At 44.7% G+C, this 17589-nt stretch overlaps 2 protein-coding genes across 4 annotated transcripts in view; one reads left to right on the forward strand and one right to left on the reverse strand.

The window, feature by feature from the left end:
• Positions 1-17589, forward strand: part of LOC119478216 (formin-like protein 13) — an 82305-nt gene that overhangs the window by 29291 nt on the left and 35425 nt on the right. The window lies entirely within an intron of this gene.
• Positions 841-15016, reverse strand: LOC119478579 (mucin-5AC-like). The gene is made up of 9 exons (XM_037753411.1): positions 14927-15016; positions 11857-12402; positions 10290-10808; positions 8723-9241; positions 7156-7674; positions 5589-6107; positions 4022-4540; positions 2455-2973; positions 841-1406 (listed from the first exon to the last, which is right to left on the reverse strand). Exons 1-9 carry the CDS (start codon positions 14955-14957, stop codon positions 841-843), a joined length of 4257 nt encoding a protein of 1418 aa, XP_037609339.1. The 5' UTR covers positions 14958-15016.

Consider the following 17589-nt stretch of genomic DNA (forward strand, 5'->3'; position numbering starts at 1 on the left):
TCGCTCAAAAGAGTGAGGCGACACACGTCAGCTAAAACCACAATATCACTCTGAAGGTCTCTCCATGAATCAGTGCTGATCCTAGTGTTGGCTTTTCCTGCTTCAGCCTCCCGACCGCGGCCGGAGGGAACAGGGGAGACATCGAAGTTTTGGTCGGAGACGATAACATTTCTCGCTGCGGAGCACCGTCACTTCCCCATACACGGGAAACCTCTGTTGGTCTGGAGGAGCTGCAGCATTTACTTCTGCACAAACGTCCGCTGAACATTCACTAGATATTCTTAGAGCTACTAACTCTCCTGCATTGTGTAGTGTGCGCGCATGCACGTGAGAGTGGAGCGAAATAGCGAGAACGAGCGCGGTGTGGGAGTGAAGGCAGGCAAATAAGCAGGCAGAGTAGCAGAGTACAGCAGAGACTCCAACCCTGGAGACCAAAACTACGGTCTCCCCCGCGTCCTCCGACCGCGGCCAACACTCTTTTCCAAGACGGGCTTCACTAGATATAACTTTGCGATTTTGGTGCTTCCGTGTAGTTTGTGTTGGAGTCTCGTCTGAACAGCGTAGCCACACGTGAGCGCGCATGGGACACCGACCCGGATTGATTTATACGAGTAGGAACTTACAAACTTCCCTTTACAACTGAGCCCGCTACAACCTAAATATCGCAACTTGCGTTAATGCGACAGCCCTAATATATGTATACACACCAAACATATACGTGCCAAATATCAGCCTGTTAACATTGTCGCTGTGAGCATGTTAACGTGCTGACATTGGCATTTAGTTCAAAGAATCGATGTGACTAAGTACCGCCTGATAGACGCTAACATGGCTGTAGAGTCATAGACCTGTTAAGACTAAAGTCTTTTGGCTTTGAACCAACGTACCTAAAGAATTCTGGCTGACGGAGACGGTGTCCTCATTTAAAGAGCTGCTGCTGCTGGCTGTGGTGGTTGTGATGGGGGCCGGTGTAGTCTGGGTCACAGGTGTTGGGTCAGGCCCTGAAGTAAAGCCGGTTGGCTCGGCTGTGTTAGATGCGGATAAGGTAGAAGAATAAATTGAGGTGTTTGATGGTGATGAAGCTGGATCTACGACTGTACTGGTGTTACTGGTTACTCCCAGCCTTTCTGTCACTAGGTCGGTGGATTGAGTAGAAACTGTAGAGGTGGCCTCAGCATCACTGGTGGACTGAGCTGAATTTGTAGTGATCACATCAACAGGTGACGGGGCAGGTTGGGTAGATGAGGACTGGAGAGTTGCGGTCGGTGTTGCTGCTGAGGATTCCTCCCTCTCCGTTGTTGTCGATGGAGGAACAGCTTCGGGAGCCAGAGAGTTTTGTAGTGCACTTGAGGCTGGTGATGGTGTTGGTGATGAAGGTGGTGGGGTGGTGGGAGCTGCAGTCTGTCCTGTTGGGGAAAAGCAGAGCATCAGTCATGCAGTTAAAGTCAAAGGGACTGTTTGTAAGAATCAGATATGCTTGTTAACAGCGACACCTGTGGCCGTTAAGTCAACGAAAGTCAGCGTCGGGTTCGCGCTTGTGCTCGCTCTAAATAGACATGAACGAGCATCGCTCAAAAGAGTGAGGCGACACACGTCAGCTAAAACCACAATATCACTCTGAAGGTCTCTCCATGAATCAGTGCTGATCCTAGTGTTGGCTTTTCCTGCTTCAGCCTCCCGACCGCGGCCGGAGGGAACAGGGGAGACATCGAAGTTTTGGTCGGAGACGATAACATTTCTCGCTGCGGAGCACCGTCACTTCCCCATACACGGGAAACCTCTGTTGGTCTGGAGGAGCTGCAGCAGTTATTTCTGCACAAACGTCCGCTGAACATTCACTAGATATTCTTAGAGCTACTAACTCTCCTGCATTGTGTAGTGTGCGCGCATGCACGTGAGAGTGGAGCGAAATAGCGAGAATGAGCGCGGTGTGGGAGTGAAGGCAGGCAAATAAGCAGGCAGAGTAGCAGAGTACAGCAGAGACTCCAACCCTGGAGACCAAAACTACAGTCTCCCCCGCGTCCTCCGACCGCGGCCAACACTCTTTTCCAAGACGGGCTTCACTAGATATAACTTTGCGATTTTGGTGCTTCCGTGTAGTTTGTGTTGGAGTCTCGTCTGAACAGCGTAGCCACACGTGAGCGCGCATGGGACACCGACCCGGATTGATTTATACGAGTAGGAACTTACAAACTTCCCTTTACAACTGAGCCCGCTACAACCTAAATATCGCAACTTGCGTTAATGCGACAGCCCTAATATATGTATACACACCAAACATATACGTGCCAAATATCAGCCTGTTAACATTGTCGCTGTGAGCATGTTAACGTGCTGACATTGGCATTTAGTTCAAAGAATCGATGTGACTAAGTACCGCCTGATAGACGCTAACATGGCTGTAGAGTCGTAGACCTGTTTAGACTAAAGTCTTTTGGCTTTGAACCAACGTACCTGAAGAATTCTGGCTGACGGAGACGGTGTCCTTATTTAAAGAGCTGCTGCTGCTGGCTGTGGTGGTTGTGATGGGGGCTGGTGTAGTCTGGGTCACAGGTGTTGGGTCAGGCCCTGAAGTAAAGCCGGTTGGCTCGGCTGTGTTAGATGCGGATATGGTAGAAGAATAAATTGAGGTGTTTGATGGTGATGAAGCTGGATCTACGACTGTACTGGTGTTACTGGTTACTCCCAGCCTTTCTGTCACTAGGTTGGTGGATTGAGTAGAAACTGTAGAGGTGGCCTCAGCATCACTGGTGGACTGAGCTGAATTTGTAGTGATCACATCAACAGGTGACGGGGCAGGTTGGGTAGATGAGGACTGGAGAGTTGCGGTCGGTGTTGCTGCTGAGGATTCCTCCCTCTCCGTTGTTGTCGATGGAGGAACAGCTTCGGGAGCCAGAGAGTTTTGTAGTGCACTTGAGGCTGGTGATGGTGTTGGTGATGAAGGTGGTGGGGTGGTGGGAGCTGCAGTCTGTCCTGTTGGGGAAAAGCAGAGCATCAGTCATGCAGTTAAAGTCAAAGGGACTGTTTGTAAGAATCAGTTATGCTTGTTAACAGCGACACCTGTGGCCGTTAAGTCAACGAAAGTCAGCGTCGGGTTCGCGCTTGTGCTCGCTCTAAATAGACATGAACGAGCATCGCTCAAAAGAGTGAGGCGACACACGTCAGCTAAAACCACAATATCACTCTGAAGGTCTCTCCATGAATCAGTGCTGATCCTAGTGTTGGCTTTTCCTGCTTCAGCCTCCCGACCGCGGCCGGAGGGAACAGGGGAGACATCGAAGTTTTGGTCGGAGACGATAACATTTCTCGCTGCGGAGCACCGTCACTTCCCCATACACGGGAAACCTCTGTTGGTCTGGAGGAGCTGCAGCATTTACTTCTGCACAAACGTCCGCTGAACATTCACTAGATATTCTTAGAGCTACTAACTCTCCTGCATTGTGTAGTGTGCGCGCATGCACGTGAGAGTGGAGCGAAATAGCGAGAACGAGCGCGGTGTGGGAGTGAAGGCAGGCAAATAAGCAGGCAGAGTAGCAGAGTACAGCAGAGACTCCAACCCTGGAGACCAAAACTACGGTCTCCCCCGCGTCCTCCGACCGCGGCCAACACTCTTTTCCAAGACGGGCTTCACTAGATATAACTTCGCGATTTTGGTGCTTCCGTGTAGTTTGTGTTGGAGTCTCGTCTGAACAGCGTAGCCACACGTGAGCGCGCATGGGACACCGACCCGGATTGATTTATACGAGTAGGAACTTACAAACTTCCCTTTACAACTGAGCCCGCTACAACCTAAATATCGCAACTTGCGTTAATGCGACAGCCCTAATATATGTATACACACCAAACATATACGTGCCAAATATCAGCCTGTTAACATTGTCGCTGTGAGCATGTTAACGTGCTGACATTGGCATTTAGTTCAAAGAATCGATGTGACTAAGTACCGCCTGATAGACGCTAACATGGCTGTAGAGTCATAGACCTGTTAAGACTAAAGTCTTTTGGCTTTGAACCAACGTACCTAAAGAATTCTGGCTGACGGAGACGGTGTCCTCATTTAAAGAGCTGCTGCTGCTGGCTGTGGTGGTTGTGATGGGGGCCGGTGTAGTCTGGGTCACAGGTGTTGGGTCAGGCCCTGAAGTAAAGCCGGTTGGCTCGGCTGTGTTAGATGCGGATAAGGTAGAAGAATAAATTGAGGTGTTTGATGGTGATGAAGCTGGATCTACGACTGTACTGGTGTTACTGGTTACTCCCAGCCTTTCTGTCACTAGGTCGGTGGATTGAGTAGAAACTGTAGAGGTGGCCTCAGCATCACTGGTGGACTGAGCTGAATTTGTAGTGATCACATCAACAGGTGACGGGGCAGGTTGGGTAGATGAGGACTGGAGAGTTGCGGTCGGTGTTGCTGCTGAGGATTCCTCCCTCTCCGTTGTTGTCGATGGAGGAACAGCTTCGGGAGCCAGAGAGTTTTGTAGTGCACTTGAGGCTGGTGATGGTGTTGGTGATGAAGGTGGTGGGGTGGTGGGAGCTGCAGTCTGTCCTGTTGGGGAAAAGCAGAGCATCAGTCATGCAGTTAAAGTCAAAGGGACTGTTTGTAAGAATCAGATATGCTTGTTAACAGCGACACCTGTGGCCGTTAAGTCAACGAAAGTCAGCGTCGGGTTCGCGCTTGTGCTCGCTCTAAATAGACATGAACGAGCATCGCTCAAAAGAGTGAGGCGACACACATCAGCTAAAACCACAATATCACTCTGAAGGTCTCTCCATGAATCAGTGCTGATCCTAGTGTTGGCTTTTCCTGCTTCAGCCTCCCGACCGCGGCCGGAGGGAACAGGGGAGACATCGAAGTTTTGGTCGGAGACGATAACATTTCTCGCTGCGGAGCACCGTCACTTCCCCATACACGGGAAACCTCTGTTGGTCTGGAGGAGCTGCAGCAGTTATTTCTGCACAAACGTCCGCTGAACATTCACTAGATATTCTTAGAGCTACTAACTCTCCTGCATTGTGTAGTGTGCGCGCATGCACGTGAGAGTGGAGCGAAATAGCGAGAATGAGCGCGGTGTGGGAGTGAAGGCAGGCAAATAAGCAGGCAGAGTAGCAGAGTACAGCAGAGACTCCAACCCTGGAGACCAAAACTACGGTCTCCCCCGCGTCCTCCGACCGCGGCCAACACTCTTTTCCAAGACGGGCTTCACTAGATATAACTTTGCGATTTTGGTGCTTCCGTGTAGTTTGTGTTGGAGTCTCGTCTGAACAGCGCAGCCACACGTGAGCGCGCATGGGACACCGACCCGGATTGATTTATACGAGTAGGAACTTACAAACTTCCCTTTACAACTGAGCCCGCTACAACCTAAATATCGCAACTTGCGTTAATGCGACAGCCCTAATATATGTATACACACCAAACATATACGTGCCAAATATCAGCCTGTTAACATTGTCGCTGTGAGCATGTTAACGTGCTGACATTGGCATTTAGTTCAAAGAATCGATGTGACTAAGTACCGCCTGATAGACGCTAACATGGCTGTAGAGTCGTAGACCTGTTTAGACTAAAGTCTTTTGGCTTTGAACCAACGTACCTGAAGAATTCTGGCTGACGGAGACGGTGTCCTTATTTAAAGAGCTGCTGCTGCTGGCTGTGGTGGTTGTGATGGGGGCTGGTGTAGTCTGGGTCACAGGTGTTGGGTCAGGCCCTGAAGTAAAGCCGGTTGGCTCGGCTGTGTTAGATGCGGATATGGTAGAAGAATAAATTGAGGTGTTTGATGGTGATGAAGCTGGATCTACGACTGTACTGGTGTTACTGGTTACTCCCAGCCTTTCTGTCACTAGGTTGGTGGATTGAGTAGAAACTGTAGAGGTGGCCTCAGCATCACTGGTGGACTGAGCTGAATTTGTAGTGATCACATCAACAGGTGACGGGGCAGGTTGGGTAGATGAGGACTGGAGAGTTGCGGTCGGTGTTGCTGCTGAGGATTCCTCCCTCTCCGTTGTTGTCGATGGAGGAACAGCTTCGGGAGCCAGAGAGTTTTGTAGTGCACTTGAGGCTGGTGATGGTGTTGGTGATGAAGGTGGTGGGGTGGTGGGAGCTGCAGTCTGTCCTGTTGGGGAAAAGCAGAGCATCAGTCATGCAGTTAAAGTCAAAGGGACTGTTTGTAAGAATCAGATATGCTTGTTAACAGCGACACCTGTGGCCGTTAAGTCAACGAAAGTCAGCGTCGGGTTCGCGCTTGTGCTCGCTCTAAATAGACATGAACGAGCATCGCTCAAAAGAGTGAGGCGACACACGTCAGCTAAAACCACAATATCACTCTGAAGGTCTCTCCATGAATCAGTGCTGATCCTAGTGTTGGCTTTTCCTGCTTCAGCCTCCCGACCGCGGCCGGAGGGAACAGGGGAGACATCGAAGTTTTGGTCGGAGACGATAACATTTCTCGCTGCGGAGCACCGTCACTTCCCCATACACGGGAAACCTCTGTTGGTCTGGAGGAGCTGCAGCAGTTATTTCTGCACAAACGTCCGCTGAACATTCACTAGATATTCTTAGAGCTACTAACTCTCCTGCATTGTGTAGTGTGCGCGCATGCACGTGAGAGTGGAGCGAAATAGCGAGAATGAGCGCGGTGTGGGAGTGAAGGCAGGCAAATAAGCAGGCAGAGTAGCAGAGTACAGCAGAGACTCCAACCCTGGAGACCAAAACTACAGTCTCCCCCGCGTCCTCCGACCGCGGCCAACACTCTTTTCCAAGACGGGCTTCACTAGATATAACTTTGCGATTTTGGTGCTTCCGTGTAGTTTGTGTTGGAGTCTCGTCTGAACAGCGTAGCCACACGTGAGCGCGCATGGGACACCGACCCGGATTGATTTATACGAGTAGGAACTTACAAACTTCCCTTTACAACTGAGCCCGCTACAACCTAAATATCGCAACTTGCGTTAATGCGACAGCCCTAATATATGTATACACACCAAACATATACGTGCCAAATATCAGCCTGTTAACATTGTCGCTGTGAGCATGTTAACGTGCTGACATTGGCATTTAGTTCAAAGAATCGATGTGACTAAGTACCGCCTGATAGACGCTAACATGGCTGTAGAGTCGTAGACCTGTTTAGACTAAAGTCTTTTGGCTTTGAACCAACGTACCTGAAGAATTCTGGCTGACGGAGACGGTGTCCTTATTTAAAGAGCTGCTGCTGCTGGCTGTGGTGGTTGTGATGGGGGCTGGTGTAGTCTGGGTCACAGGTGTTGGGTCAGGCCCTGAAGTAAAGCCGGTTGGCTCGGCTGTGTTAGATGCGGATATGGTAGAAGAATAAATTGAGGTGTTTGATGGTGATGAAGCTGGATCTACGACTGTACTGGTGTTACTGGTTACTCCCAGCCTTTCTGTCACTAGGTTGGTGGATTGAGTAGAAACTGTAGAGGTGGCCTCAGCATCACTGGTGGACTGAGCTGAATTTGTAGTGATCACATCAACAGGTGACGGGGCAGGTTGGGTAGATGAGGACTGGAGAGTTGCGGTCGGTGTTGCTGCTGAGGATTCCTCCCTCTCCGTTGTTGTCGATGGAGGAACAGCTTCGGGAGCCAGAGAGTTTTGTAGTGCACTTGAGGCTGGTGATGGTGTTGGTGATGAAGGTGGTGGGGTGGTGGGAGCTGCAGTCTGTCCTGTTGGGGAAAAGCAGAGCATCAGTCATGCAGTTAAAGTCAAAGGGACTGTTTGTAAGAATCAGTTATGCTTGTTAACAGCGACACCTGTGGCCGTTAAGTCAACGAAAGTCAGCGTCGGGTTCGCGCTTGTGCTCGCTCTAAATAGACATGAACGAGCATCGCTCAAAAGAGTGAGGCGACACACGTCAGCTAAAACCACAATATCACTCTGAAGGTCTCTCCATGAATCAGTGCTGATCCTAGTGTTGGCTTTTCCTGCTTCAGCCTCCCGACCGCGGCCGGAGGGAACAGGGGAGACATCGAAGTTTTGGTCGGAGACGATAACATTTCTCGCTGCGGAGCACCGTCACTTCCCCATACACGGGAAACCTCTGTTGGTCTGGAGGAGCTGCAGCATTTACTTCTGCACAAACGTCCGCTGAACATTCACTAGATATTCTTAGAGCTACTAACTCTCCTGCATTGTGTAGTGTGCGCGCATGCACGTGAGAGTGGAGCGAAATAGCGAGAACGAGCGCGGTGTGGGAGTGAAGGCAGGCAAATAAGCAGGCAGAGTAGCAGAGTACAGCAGAGACTCCAACCCTGGAGACCAAAACTACGGTCTCCCCCGCGTCCTCCGACCGCGGCCAACACTCTTTTCCAAGACGGGCTTCACTAGATATAACTTCGCGATTTTGGTGCTTCCGTGTAGTTTGTGTTGGAGTCTCGTCTGAACAGCGTAGCCACACGTGAGCGCGCATGGGACACCGACCCGGATTGATTTATACGAGTAGGAACTTACAAACTTCCCTTTACAACTGAGCCCGCTACAACCTAAATATCGCAACTTGCGTTAATGCGACAGCCCTAATATATGTATACACACCAAACATATACGTGCCAAATATCAGCCTGTTAACATTGTCGCTATGAGCATGTTAACGTGCTGACATTGGCATTTAGTTCAAAGAATCGATGTGACTAAGTACCGCCTGATAGACGCTAACATGGCTGTAGAGTCATAGACCTGTTAAGACTAAAGTCTTTTGGCTTTGAACCAACGTACCTAAAGAATTCTGGCTGACGGAGACGGTGTCCTCATTTAAAGAGCTGCTGCTGCTGGCTGTGGTGGTTGTGATGGGGGCCGGTGTAGTCTGGGTCACAGGTGTTGGGTCAGGCCCTGAAGTAAAGCCGGTTGGCTCGGCTGTGTTAGATGCGGATAAGGTAGAAGAATAAATTGAGGTGTTTGATGGTGATGAAGCTGGATCTACGACTGTACTGGTGTTACTGGTTACTCCCAGCCTTTCTGTCACTAGGTCGGTGGATTGAGTAGAAACTGTAGAGGTGGCCTCAGCATCACTGGTGGACTGAGCTGAATTTGTAGTGATCACATCAACAGGTGACGGGGCAGGTTGGGTAGATGAGGACTGGAGAGTTGCGGTCGGTGTTGCTGCTGAGGATTCCTCCCTCTCCGTTGTTGTCGATGGAGGAACAGCTTCGGGAGCCAGAGAGTTTTGTAGTGCACTTGAGGCTGGTGATGGTGTTGGTGATGAAGGTGGTGGGGTGGTGGGAGCTGCAGTCTGTCCTGTTGGGGAAAAGCAGAGCATCAGTCATGCAGTTAAAGTCAAAGGGACTGTTTGTAAGAATCAGATATGCTTGTTAACAGCGACACCTGTGGCCGTTAAGTCAACGAAAGTCAGCGTCGGGTTCGCGCTTGTGCTCGCTCTAAATAGACATGAACGAGCATCGCTCAAAAGAGTGAGGCGACACACATCAGCTAAAACCACAATATCACTCTGAAGGTCTCTCCATGAATCAGTGCTGATCCTAGTGTTGGCTTTTCCTGCTTCAGCCTCCCGACCGCGGCCGGAGGGAACAGGGGAGACATCGAAGTTTTGGTCGGAGACGATAACATTTCTCGCTGCGGAGCACCGTCACTTCCCCATACACGGGAAACCTCTGTTGGTCTGGAGGAGCTGCAGCAGTTATTTCTGCACAAACGTCCGCTGAACATTCACTAGATATTCTTAGAGCTACTAACTCTCCTGCATTGTGTAGTGTGCGCGCATGCACGTGAGAGTGGAGCGAAATAGCGAGAATGAGCGCGGTGTGGGAGTGAAGGCAGGCAAATAAGCAGGCAGAGTAGCAGAGTACAGCAGAGACTCCAACCCTGGAGACCAAAACTACGGTCTCCCCCGCGTCCTCCGACCGCGGCCAACACTCTTTTCCAAGACGGGCTTCACTAGATATAACTTTGCGATTTTGGTGCTTCCGTGTAGTTTGTGTTGGAGTCTCGTCTGAACAGCGCAGCCACACGTGAGCGCGCATGGGACACCGACCCGGATTGATTTATACGAGTAGGAACTTACAAACTTCCCTTTACAACTGAGCCCGCTACAACCTAAATATCGCAACTTGCGTTAATGCGACAGCCCTAATATATGTATACACACCAAACATATACGTGCCAAATATCAGCCTGTTAACATTGTCGCTGTGAGCATGTTAACGTGCTGACATTGGCATTTAGTTCAAAGAATCGATGTGACTAAGTACCGCCTGATAGACGCTAACATGGCTGTAGAGTCGTAGACCTGTTTAGACTAAAGTCTTTTGGCTTTGAACCAACGTACCTGAAGAATTCTGGCTGACGGAGACGGTGTCCTTATTTAAAGAGCTGCTGCTGCTGGCTGTGGTGGTTGTGATGGGGGCTGGTGTAGTCTGGGTCACAGGTGTTGGGTCAGGCCCTGAAGTAAAGCCGGTTGGCTCGGCTGTGTTAGATGCGGATATGGTAGAAGAATAAATTGAGGTGTTTGATGGTGATGAAGCTGGATCTACGACTGTACTGGTGTTACTGGTTACTCCCAGCCTTTCTGTCACTAGGTTGGTGGATTGAGTAGAAACTGTAGAGGTGGCCTCAGCATCACTGGTGGACTGAGCTGAATTTGTAGTGATCACATCAACAGGTGACGGGGCAGGTTGGGTAGATGAGGACTGGAGAGTTGCGGTCGGTGTTGCTGCTGAGGATTCCTCCCTCTCCGTTGTTGTCGATGGAGGAACAGCTTCGGGAGCCAGAGAGTTTTGTAGTGCACTTGAGGCTGGTGATGGTGTTGGTGATGAAGGTGGTGGGGTGGTGGGAGCTGCAGTCTGTCCTGTTGGGGAAAAGCAGAGCATCAGTCATGCAGTTAAAGTCAAAGGGACTGTTTGTAAGAATCAGATATGCTTGTTAACAGCGACACCTGTGGCCGTTAAGTCAACGAAAGTCAGCGTCGGGTTCGCGCTTGTGCTCGCTCTAAATAGACATGAACGAGCATCGCTCAAAAGAGTGAGGCGACACACGTCAGCTAAAACCACAATATCACTCTGAAGGTCTCTCCATGAATCAGTGCTGATCCTAGTGTTGGCTTTTCCTGCTTCAGCCTCCCGACCGCGGCCGGAGGGAACAGGGGAGACATCGAAGTTTTGGTCGGAGACGATAACATTTCTCGCTGCGGAGCACCGTCACTTCCCCATACACGGGAAACCTCTGTTGGTCTGGAGGAGCTGCAGCAGTTATTTCTGCACAAACGTCCGCTGAACATTCACTAGATATTCTTAGAGCTACTAACTCTCCTGCATTGTGTAGTGTGCGCGCATGCACGTGAGAGTGGAGCGAAATAGCGAGAATGAGCGCGGTGTGGGAGTGAAGGCAGGCAAATAAGCAGGCAGAGTAGCAGAGTACAGCAGAGACTCCAACCCTGGAGACCAAAACTACGGTCTCCCCCGCGTCCTCCGACCGCGGCCAACACTCTTTTCCAAGACGGGCTTCACTAGATATAACTTTGCGATTTTGGTGCTTCCGTGTAGTTTGTGTTGGAGTCTCGTCTGAACAGCGTAGCCACACGTGAGCGCGCATGGGACACCGACCCGGATTGATTTATACGAGTAGGAACTTACAAACTTCCCTTTACAACTGACCCCGCTACAACCTAAATATCGCAACTTGCGTTAATGCGACAGCCCTAATATATGTATACACACCAAACATATACGTGCCAAATATCAGCCTGTTAACATTGTCGCTGTGAGCATGTTAACGTGCTGACATTGGCATTTAGTTCAAAGAATCGATGTGACTAAGTACCGCCTGATAGACGCTAACATGGCTGTAGAGTCGTAGACCTGTTTAGACTAAAGTCTTTTGGCTTTGAACCAACGTACCTGAAGAATTCTGGCTGACGGAGACGGTGTCCTTATTTAAAGAGCTGCTGCTGCTGGCTGTGGTGGTTGTGATGGGGGCTGGTGTAGTCTGGGTCACAGGTGTTGGGTCAGGCCCTGAAGTAAAGCCGGTTGGCTCGGCTGTGTTAGATGCGGATATGGTAGAAGAATAAATTGAGGTGTTTGATGGTGATGAAGCTGGATCTACGACTGTACTGGTGTTACTGGTTACTCCCAGCCTTTCTGTCACTAGGTTGGTGGATTGAGTAGAAACTGTAGAGGTGGCCTCAGCATCACTGGTGGACTGAGCTGAATTTGTAGTGATCACATCAACAAGTGACGGGGCAGGTTGGGTAGATGAGGACTGGAGAGTTGCGGTCGGTGTTGCTGCTGAGGATTCCTCCCTCTCCGTTGTTGTCGATGGAGGAACAGCTTCGGGAGCCAGAGAGCTTTGTAGTGCACTTGAGGATGATGATGGTGTTGGTGATGAAGATGGTGGGGTGATTGGAGCTGCAGTCTGTCCTGTTAGGGAACAGCATACCAGCAGCCCTGCAAAGTCAAGAGATGTCTGTTGATTACAACATTTAAAAAAGTAAAATAGAGAAGAAAATATTGTCAAAGAGGTGTTTGTGAGAGAGGTAGAATTTGAATCCAAAGGTACTAGATTATTCCAAACAAATATAGCAAGCAAACTAAATAGCTAACTAACTTTAATGTATGTTCAGCCATGGCTAATGACAAACGCCTTACATTATTATATATAAATTATACATAAATTATTTAATCAAATTAAATTAATCTGAAGTACACCTCCTATGTTCATCTAACATTTTAAATACATATCAGCTGTATTAGAAATTTAATCTTAAAATACAACTAAAGTTACAAATATTTTTTAAATCTATGAGAATGCAAGTAAAAATGTAGCATATTAAAGCTTGCTTGAATGCATTTTTTACATTACTTAACTACATACTATTTAGTTGTATTACATTTTGCAGCATATTACATTAAGCATGTAAAAAAATGCGTACACAAAAGTATAAAAATAAATTAAATCATTGTAAAAAAAGTACCTGAAATACTTAAATGAACTTAAAAACGTAGTTACTTAAAAAAACGTAACCTAAATGTATACCATTAAAGTGTTATTTGATTAAGTTAATTGTTAATGTGAACAAGTTAATTTTGAATATCTAATTCAAATTGAGTAGTAATAAAGTATGTTATGTAGTTGCTACTGTTAAGTATATTTTAAGTATCTTAGAAATTGCATGTTTGAGTTTACTTAAAACAAATAAGGCAAACTTAAAAGAGATATTGCAGCATTACTTTAATGTAATGTTATAATACAAATATGTATTTAATTCTCGTAAAATTTGCATTTATCACATATTTTATGTGCTTGTGTGATCTCTTTGAAATGCACTTTAATTAAAGACCCACTGATAACCCTTAACCTTCTCCTAAATTACACATTTACCCACAATATCAGTAACTCAATGTGAAGAATTGTGTTTAATTTATAACGTATGTAAGTACATTGACAAGTTATATGCAAGTTGTTAATTTATTTAAGTCAATTGTAAATCTTAAATCTCATAGCTCAGCCTTATTCTCTGACTGTTTCGTTTCATACAGTTTGTGACTCTGAGATGAGTTTCTGTTTCCCGTAAACGGCTCATATACCTAGAATCCCACCAACTGAAATGACACTGAAACTGTAGATATACAGCCTGGTTTGTAAAGATAGACTGAATGTTATTTAATTTACTTTTATTCTGTTTTTAACAAATAGGGTTATAAGGCTTAGAATTAGATCATATATTTAAGGGTGTAAGCTTATGTTTTCAACATTTTATTTGGTTAATTAATATCATCTTGATCCTTAAATCCATAATAGTTCCTGTCACAATACAGCAGCAGATCACTGTTTAAGTGACAAACGACATTGATATTGATTGAATAGAAATTAATAAAATCGACTTACCTAGTTGTAAAGAATTTTCTAAAAATCTGATTTTTTATGGCTCACAGTTTGATTCTCATTGTATTCTTGGTAACACTTTGTAATAACCATCATTTATAAATAGTAAATTAATAGTTAATCAGTTATTATATCAGTTATTATTATATGAATTAATAGTTATTTCTCTGTTTACATACTACGAAATGATAATTAATAGTGTTTACTAATTATTATTAATGCTATAATTTCGGTTATTTTATCATTAATTTGTGTAATATGAAATAATTAGTTTATAAATTATATATTGTGTCATAGCTGATAAGAGATGATCAAAATTACATTCTGATTATATTAGATATTTATTATCAGTTTATTGTCGCACAAATTATAACATTTTATACACTATATTAAGTATTTGTTAGTGATTACCAAATGATTTGTAAACTTTTAAGAAATCGTTTGTAAAACATCTATAAAAATGTCATAGATAGATGGACCAGAAATCAATTATTAACCAATAACAAAGTATAAACTATCTATCTAAATAATGTTTATAGATGCATTACAAATTATTAACAATTAACAAAGTGTCACAAATATTGATCTATGTAATGTTTATAGATGTTTTACAAACAATTAAATGTCTTAATCATTAATATCATTAATAAAAAATAATAAAAATATTTAATTTATATATATAATATATATATATATGTATATGTATATAGATATAAATGTTGTAATGTGTGCAATATTAAACTGTTAAAATAACTTAAAGTATTATTAATAATTAGTAAACATTATTAATTATCATATCATTGTTTGTCATCAGTACAATAACTATTAACCAAGTTTAATTAATTATCAATTTACAATTTATAAATGATCTTCCTGTATCTCATACAATTTCCCCCTTTTTACTTTTTCTTAATTTAACTGATGCTTTCTTTAGGGTATACATAAATCTGGAATATTTCCACAAAGTACAAAAACTTTCTTCAACTGGCAGATTTCTGTCTTTTTACAGACGATTTCAGAGCCGAGCACCAACTGAAACAACAAAGATGAACATTCAAGCGAGGGTGCGTGGCAGAGTTTACTTACATGCCAGCAGAGTTTGCGGGCTGACCCTCATCACTGTCTATTTCCCCAAATTGTAGACTTATGTGCTGCATGCAGCTCTGTGCTCTGTGCTTCCTGTGGATAGCAGTAGTGTATCTGGCTGATTAGGTGACTGATTATAAGAGCCTAATCAATAAGAGGCAGGGAGGCATCTGATTGGTTCTTTCCAAGCGGACCGCGAGGCAATGATTGGTCGACGTTTTTAACGGATTACAGCAGCTACAGACGACGGCTCTTTTCTGGTCCTTTTTCAGAGCTCATAAGTAATGGATCGCTGTCGGGGTGTAAAGACCATTTCAACCAATATAACAAACAGTGTATACTGGAGAACATCGTCAACCCTGCCTTTAAGGATGCATTCTTTTGTCAGGGAGCAGAAAGTTTAACTAAAAAGTGTAAAAGCTTACTTACACAATGTTGTTAGAGAACTTGAAGGTGGCCTTCGCCCAGACGAAAGTTCAGAAAGGATCCCAGAAGTTCGCAGCTAGAACATTTTTATTGACAAACACACAACGTTGTGGTCTGATCTTTCTCAGAATTATTTTTCCAATACACCTGTCCCTCGAAAAAAGTTTCCGTTCCTTTCAAAGTGTGAGCTAATAAAGGGAGAGGCAACAGTCTGGACGCGGAGATAAGAAAACAGTTGATTTTAATTGGAATTTAAATGAACCATAGATTGCACCTAGATGTCTAAATTGTTTGTGGTGTCTGTGGTGAGCTGGTTAAGGCTTCAAACTTTGGTGCTGGAGGTTTGATCTTCAAGATTCACTCCTTTGTGTTTTTGAGTCGAATGCTCAGAGCCTTTAATTGTTCTTCTATTATATTTACTGAGTCAATTACCCAGCTGCGGTTATTTTGTTAAAACATCTGTAGTTCATACTGTAAGCCAGAAGTTCGCAGCTAGAACATTTTTATTGACAAACACACAACGTTGTGGTCTGATCTTTCTCAGAATTATTTTTCCAATACACCTGTCCCTCGAAAAAAGTTTCCGTTCCTTTCAAAGTGTGCCAGCATTAGCACCAGAGAGAATATATCTGCCTCCCAACGCTTGATCTGACAATGTCCCAAAAGTCACCTACACTGGCTAATGACATCGTTTAGTCTCAGTCTTGTCAATCAATACAAATTTGGACATTATTTGCAGTTTGACTTTAAATGACTTAAGGTCTTTAGCTCCTCAGGAAGGAGATTCAAACAGTGCCGGGGCCCTGGTTTTAACAGCCCTGTCTCTATATTCTAGACACAACGAAGAATGCTAGACTTTAGGCTTTACCAAAGGATCTGAAGTTATCCTCATGGTGACTAAAACGTCTGATATAAGGATCAGATCATGTGATTCCTTTATGTCTGTCGGATGGTCGACCCTCCTTCCTTCACACCTTTCGTACGGCAGATTAGTTTGGCCTGTGTCTAACTATTTCTGTAACTGAAGAGATGCTTGGGTGGGACTTTTTTAAATGTGATCTACAGAATGACACTGAAACTGGCTGAGACCTAATAAAGGGAGAGGCAACAGTCTGGACGCGGAGATAAGAAAACAGTTGATTTTAATTGGAATTTAAATGAACCATAGATTGCACCTAGATGTCTAAATTGTTTGTGGTGTCTGTGGTGAGCTGGTTAAGGCTTCAAACTTTGGTGCTGGAGGTTTGATCTTCAAGATTCACTCCTTTGTGTTTTTGTGAGTCGAATGCTCAGAGCCTTTAATTGTTCTTCTATTATATTTACTGAGTCAATTACCCAGCTGCGGTTATTTTGTTAAAACATCTGTAGTTCATACTGTAAGCCAGAAGAGAGCAGCATTTTCATTTATAATGTGGCCTGTGAATGAAGTCATAGGAGATTACAAACACCACCTGTATAGGTCTCTAGCCCCTAAAGAGTGAGTGCCTATGTTAGGAATATTATAGGAATGCCACTGATTAAAAATGTATACATAAATTCTGTTCCAGTACCTTTTAATATAGTGAAATTACACGCAGGGCCACATGAAAATTGTACATCACTATTGGCCAATTATACAGAAACACTGTATTTAGATTTTTGTCTATGTTTATGGATGAGGCCTGCCAGCATCATAGAAAACACTTGAGGCAAACCTGTCTCCTAAGCATTACGTTTATATACAACCAATCTGAAACAGCAAATTGAAAGAAACCCACATTTAAAATACATATCAGCTGTATTAGAAGTTTGATCTTAAAATACAACTAAAGTTACAAATATTTTAAAAATATATAAGAATGCAAGTACAAAAAGTAGCATATTAAAGCTTGCTTAAATGCATTTTTGACACTACTTAAATACATACCATTTAGTTGTATTACATTAAGCATGTAAAAAAATGCGTACACAAAAGTATAAAAATACATTTTTATTTAAATTAAATTTTAATAACAAATCATTGTAAAAAAAGTACCTGAAATACTTAAATGAACTTAAAAACTTAGTTACTTAAAAAAATACTTAAATGTATACCATTAAAGTGTCATTTGATTAAGTTAATTGTTAATGTGAACAAGTTAATTTTGAATATCTAATTCAAATTGAGTAGCAATAAAGTATGTTATGTAGTTGCTACTGTTAACATTTAAAATGTTCTCGGAAGTGTGATTATTGTTACATGTATTACCAAAACAACA

This window comes from Sebastes umbrosus, chromosome 19 (assembly GCF_015220745.1).
Source record: "Sebastes umbrosus isolate fSebUmb1 chromosome 19, fSebUmb1.pri, whole genome shotgun sequence".
Classification (NCBI taxonomy): domain Eukaryota; kingdom Metazoa; phylum Chordata; class Actinopteri; order Perciformes; family Sebastidae; genus Sebastes; species Sebastes umbrosus.

Bases quoted from the DNA above. Each gene is read 5' to 3' on its own strand.
- LOC119478579 (XM_037753411.1), bottom strand. From the start codon at position 14,957: ATGAGGGTCAGCCCGCAAACTCTGCTGGCAT. The intron at 9,242-10,289 runs GTACGTTGGTTC...TTTCCCCAACAG, and splicing joins CGTCAGCCAGAATTCTTCAG to GACAGACTGCAGCTCCCACC. The intron at 1,407-2,454 runs GTACGTTGGTTC...TTTCCCCAACAG, and splicing joins CGTCAGCCAGAATTCTTCAG to GACAGACTGCAGCTCCCACC.